Below are 5,227 nucleotides of genomic sequence, written 5' to 3' on the forward strand. Positions count from 1 at the left end.
TATCGACTATTAGCGTAGTGCGCATATAAATATTTCGCGAAATATATTCCGCGATTTCTAGTTTTATCCCTTTTAAGCCAGGTTTAGATATTTTTGAGCTTACACCACACTGCAAACTCTCTTTTACGACGTAGGGCAAGTTCAGATGAAAGCAATTGTCTGGACTACTCCGCAAAACCAAGATTTTCATGTGCGCATATAATTATTTCGCGCACTGTATTACTCGGAGTTGGACGGTTTAACACGAATCCAGGACACGTCCGATGACACCGCTCCCGCTTGGGAGTTCATGAGCGACGGTTCATCTTGGCGGACTCTTCATCTACATGGGCAGTGGCACGTCCAATGATATCTGTGGTTAGTTGTCCTGGAAACGACTGTCGAATGTCGCATCGCTCCAAGGCAACTCAACTTGTTCAGACGATAACTCTTGGTCTTGCAACAACCTTCACAGATACTTGAGGCAGCAAGCTAAAGCCGGCCTCGAAATCACTGACTGTATGTGGACGTGAAGTACATTGGCAGCTCGGCGACGTGCGCAGTGAACCAGAGTTTCGATGATGCTTGGGAACACTCCACATTTCCAACCCAAGTCGGATAGTGCGCATGTTGGATGCAGCACAAAATCCGTGCAACATGCATCACAGCCATCCAATGTCCACCGCGATCTATTACGAGACGAGTGAGCTATTGATTTTCAAGCGTGTAAGCTCCATGGAAGCGTTTGGCTGCTACGTCGACTTTGCATGTCGCCTCAACGACTAGCGCTGCGTGTCGAGTGACGTTTGAATTATAAAATCCCATTAATGTAAATGTTTCAATACGGCACAATGGGCATGTCAACCAATTGAGTTGGCATCAATATTCCGTACGCGCCCTTCGACCCCATCTCGCGGAGGACCGCCGCCTTGTTCGAGACGACGTCGGTACTGCCAGAATACAGCGCCGCCCCCTTGGCCTTGTACGTCCCGTCGTGTGCAATCGACGTGAGATCCTTTGGCGTGAGTGCACTGCACGCAGGTCCGTTGTTGCAGAACGTGTACATGACCTTTTCGTTTAGTCGAGGAATGACGGCGGTCCAGTTGGTGGCAGTCACGTTTGCCACGGCGACCGTCTATTGATAACGTCACATGGACAGGATAACTTACGTGATATGTCATCGTGACATACCGTCGGACGCAGCTGCAGCTGCAGTTGAATCGTGTCGACAACTTTGTCCAGCCCTTCCGGGAAACACCGGACGTTTTCAGAGCTCGCGCCACACCCGCCATTCGTTTTCTATCCGTCCAAGATTATTCTTTGTAGGCAAGTGACGGCAGAAGCCAAGACTGCACCGTGTCGAAAGCCATTGCATATTCGTCCCAGGACAAGGTCAGGCGTGGTTCGTTTGGCAAGGCAGCACCGTTCAGGCCTTCGCGAAGCGCCTTCATCAACTTGAGCATGAAGGAACCACGCGTCCATGCACCAGTAGCCGTGTTGCCAGTGGGATCGGCAACATTGACGCCATCCAGCTTCAAGCTAGAAGATGAAGCGAAGATTGATCACATCCGAGCCTTCAGTTGGCAAATATATCGTACGTTTTGACCCAGTCAATCGCCGAAGAGACGAACGTGGGCAATTTCGCATCATCCAGTGATGCAAAGGCGCTTTCTTTCGCGAAAATGTCCCCGATCACGCCGACTTGACGAATGCAGCGCCTGCGTCATGTGAGCCACGGTAAGGGACTGCGAAACGAATATGCGACGTACGTGCGGAGCTGCATGATGCACTTAGCGAGCGGGGTGTTGTCCTGTTCGTCGATGGGCGGGACGACAGCACCCGTAGTTGCATGCACCCCCGCGAACGACCAGTACACATGGCTGACATACCGGGTTTCAACTTCCTCGACGAGCTGAGTTCGGGCAGGTAAGATCTTGGTCACACAACGATCAGGAGAGGAGCATTCCTACCTTGGAGCAGTTGGTCTTGGTGTCCCATGTTATCGCCATGAACTTGTCGTCGGGAATCAACGGGATGCACCCGGCACAATTATTGTGCAGAGGGTCGTAGTAGCTTCCACGAGCACAATGGCGAGATTTGCGGCTGAGTTCGCGCCAAGTCATCGCGTGATTAATGGCAGCACACCCACCAGTGAGAATGTTCTCCTCGTGAAACTGCGTTGAGACCAAACCACCCGTGAGTTTGTCCAGCCACCCGCTGTCATATAAGATGTTGCCCATGTAGAAGATTGAAAACACCATCGTCAGCGCGATGGGAAGGGGCCACCAGTGGAAGCCCGCAGATTCTTCCGACAGAGAGATTTTTCCTGGGCGATTTACGCGAGGGAGGCCGGCGCCAGTAGACGGCGACTTGATCATGCTGGCCGATTTCGAGTTCATCTGCCGAGGGTGCACAATGCAACCCGTGCACAAAAGAGAGGAACAATTGCATCCGGATATTGTCATACAAATTACAAGTCATCTATCGAATCTACAAAATTATCCGAAAACTTGGTGCCTACAATGTTTAAACGTCATGAAGGTCAGTGCGTTTAATACGTTATATACATTTAACGTCATAACGATCGTTCTAAAAAATGTTTAAACACTTAACGAACGGCAAGGCCGGCCGTGAGTAATCCTATTATTGGATTGGCTATAATTTCAATTGAAGTGCGTATGATTGGATAATATATCCACGCCAAGGTTCGTAATATCCACACAGGCCCCCTTGCGCCATTGCCTCACACGCAAGAACTGCAGCTACTAAGCTAGTTTCACGTTTGCATCGGTAATGGAGTTAATAAATGGTTTGAACATCCAAGAATGGCGTAAAGGTGGGTTATTTAGCGACAAGTGCTGTCGATAGAGGCGGGGCATGTCTACAACTCGAGCCATCTAAAGTTTTTATTACTCGCGCATGTCACGACTACGCCGAGCCGGTTTTGACATATATAAAAACCTTGTATAAAATCTGAGGAAACTACCCCTTTTCTGGTCATGCTGCAAGGAAATATCCTATATTTGAGTTCTTCATAGGGATAAGATCATAATGTCAAAAATGCTATGGTTGAATTGAACGGATATTATGTCATTTTTTGCAAGCTGATTTGAACTGTATTTGCATTCGTTTCGCACGTCACGTACGGGGGGGAATTTCCCACGACTAGAATACACTTGAAATATGTAAACATCATGCAATACATCCTATTTTTCTTGGTCGTTGCATCATCGAAACCCGATTAAAGCTCGACATTTTCGACTTCAACGCGTTGTTGCATTTTGCGAAAAATTCATCGGCGCGCACAGATCATCCACGATGGGATGCCACTGGTGGCCGCTGCCGCTCCTGAGTACGTCATGATGGCATCCATGCTGCGCCATGAAGGATGCGTGATTCTCACGTCGGATCTACTTGAGTAGTCTTCTTTACAACTGGTCTGGGCTTTGGTATATCCTTCTTGACCAAGACAGGCGTGTTTGCAACTAGCACGTCGTCGTCGCCATTTGGAAAGAAGACCTCCGCACCCACAGCAATTCCTGGAAAAGATGACGCTCTCGTTCCCCAGCCGTCAGTTTGCATGGCGCGCAACCAGTATTTGAAAGACAACAAGACGTGCACGACATGCCCGGGGACGAAAAGCGGAAACTCGTTCAGCGTGTTCTGGGAATCCCAAGCCGACGGATGCCAAGAGGTTTGTTGAGAAAACCTCGCCCTTGCCTTGCAATAACAGTTTCCGCTGCAGTTTGCCGCGAGCGAGGCTGCCAAATACGTGACTCACATTTACTGGGGGTTCGCTACAATTGATGCAACGGGCGCTGTCAGCCAAAAGCTCCAGGGAAATGATGCCACGTTGACCGCATGCATCAAGACTTTCCAAAAGTACGTGTTATGGCGTGCACGAGTCAGTCCCTGCTGCGTCGATTCACCTCCATTCCCGGTGGGAATGTAATTACGTAGCATGTGTATTCAGAACTACGTCAGCATCGGCGGTGCCACCGAGCGCAAAACGTTTCTTCAGCTCAAGACACAGGAACAATGGAATACATTCGGGAAGACTGCCGCATCGCTCGTCCAAAAATTTAACTTTACCGGCGTCGATATCGACGACGAAAGCGGCAATGCAGACGCGGGTGGCGACTGGTACAAGAATGCCCAGCCGCAAGTTGTTGGGTACATTTCAGCGTTGCGCAAACAACTCGATGCATTGCCGCGCGGTCCATATCGAATCTCGTGGGACGAATTCCCTGGCTCGTTTGAAAAAGGGTGCGACGATCCAGCCGTCGAGTACGGTCGGTGCTTTCCCACCGAAATTTTACCGCTCGTCAATCAAGTAAACAATATGCTGTACAACAACTTGTCGGTACGTGACGATCCGAACAAGAGGAACGCTCGCCTTACACGTTATGCATCCAACAGCCAAAGCTGGATGGGATATTGCAATCGGTTCCCACGACTTGGGGCCCAAAGGTCGGCAAGGACAAACTCGTGATCGGTGGATGTGTTGGAAAAGGCGGCAGTGGTGTATGTGCAGATTATGGTGACGTTCCAACGACCACGCAGCTCACGGCGTACGCCACGACCGGTGCCAAATACCAAGGCGCGATGTTGTGGACGTCATCAGCAGACTGGCGACTCAACAAAGGCGCCACGACCGTGCTGATGGGCAAAGCGGGCAATTACGGTGTCGATTGGTAATTGTGCCAGCGAAGATTTATGTCGTCTCGAGTCCTCCACTAGCCGCCCGTCTTGTTTATCGTATCTTTCTCCATTAGAGTATTGTGCTATTCACATAAAATTTCCAAAACTTCGGAGTAAATCGATTCTTTCAAATCGATTTGAAATGGTTTTGGACGTCCCTTATGTGTTCATTAAAACGCTACTAGTAGTAAGAGCTAATAGACTCCTAGTAATCTTGAAACCTCGTAGTAGTACTAAGGGGGCATTTTCAATTCGAATATTGGAATCAATCGTGGCAAGTGCAGCGCAGCCTGAAGGCGGCGCAATTCCTTCAAGCGCCCCAGAAGATCAACAGCTTCGAATGGTAGCGAAAGTCACCCTGAAGGAGACTGAGAGTGGCCGCAACAACAAGGGCGACATCTTCCCGACGCAGTTGTTCGAAGGCCAAGACATTGCAGAGATCAAGGAGATGATCTGGGACTTCTCAGCCGTCTATTTGCAGCCTCTCGCCAGCTACACGGGCGTACCGAAAGTTTGGAGCATTGAAACGTCCCTGCCAGCTATATCC

General features: G+C 49.8%; 2 protein-coding genes across 2 annotated transcripts; one reads left to right on the plus strand and one right to left on the minus strand.

The window, feature by feature from the left end:
• Nucleotides 1-756: 756 nt before the first annotated feature.
• On the minus strand, nucleotides 757-2,394 carry H310_05421 (hypothetical protein). Its single transcript, XM_008870143.1, has 6 exons — nucleotides 1,950-2,394; nucleotides 1,749-1,891; nucleotides 1,578-1,697; nucleotides 1,335-1,518; nucleotides 1,171-1,278; nucleotides 757-1,114 (listed from the first exon to the last, which is right to left on the minus strand). Exons 1-6 carry the CDS (start codon nucleotides 2,376-2,378, stop codon nucleotides 818-820), a joined length of 1,281 nt encoding a protein of 426 aa, XP_008868365.1. The 5' UTR covers nucleotides 2,379-2,394; the 3' UTR covers nucleotides 757-817.
• Nucleotides 2,395-3,246: 852 nt separating this feature from the next.
• H310_05422 (hypothetical protein) lies at nucleotides 3,247-4,839 on the plus strand. The gene is made up of 5 exons (XM_008870144.1): nucleotides 3,247-3,331; nucleotides 3,402-3,673; nucleotides 3,725-3,861; nucleotides 3,940-4,342; nucleotides 4,399-4,839. The coding sequence occupies exons 1-5, from the start codon at nucleotides 3,298-3,300 to the stop codon at nucleotides 4,675-4,677; spliced, it is 1,125 nt and encodes a 374-aa protein (XP_008868366.1). The 5' UTR covers nucleotides 3,247-3,297; the 3' UTR covers nucleotides 4,678-4,839.
• The last annotated feature ends 388 nt before the right edge of the window (nucleotides 4,840-5,227 follow it).

The sequence above is a fragment of the Aphanomyces invadans genome (assembly GCF_000520115.1).
Source record: "Aphanomyces invadans strain NJM9701 unplaced genomic scaffold supercont1.9, whole genome shotgun sequence".
Classification (NCBI taxonomy): Eukaryota; Oomycota; class Saprolegniomycetes; order Saprolegniales; family Verrucalvaceae; genus Aphanomyces; species Aphanomyces invadans.

What these genes read in the sequence shown, in the direction of transcription:
- H310_05421 (XM_008870143.1), bottom strand. Translation starts at nt 2,378, where the DNA reads ATGAACTCGAAATCGGCCAGCATGATCAAGTCGCCGTCTACTGGCGCC. An exon ending in TGCATCATGCAGCTCCGCAC is followed by an intron (nt 1,698 to 1,748) that starts GTACGTCGCATA and finishes CACATGACGCAG; the next exon opens with GCGCTGCATTCGTCAAGTCG. An exon ending in GCGATTGACTGGGTCAAAAC is followed by an intron (nt 1,519 to 1,577) that starts GTACGATATATT and finishes TTCATCTTCTAG; the next exon opens with CTTGAAGCTGGATGGCGTCA.
- H310_05422 (XM_008870144.1), top strand. Translation starts at nt 3,298, where the DNA reads ATGGGATGCCACTGGTGGCCGCTGCCGCTCCTGA. An exon ending in TGCATCAAGACTTTCCAAAA is followed by an intron (nt 3,862 to 3,939) that starts GTACGTGTTATG and finishes GTAATTACGTAG; the next exon opens with CATGTGTATTCAGAACTACG. An exon ending in TGCTGTACAACAACTTGTCG is followed by an intron (nt 4,343 to 4,398) that starts GTACGTGACGAT and finishes TGCATCCAACAG; the next exon opens with CCAAAGCTGGATGGGATATT.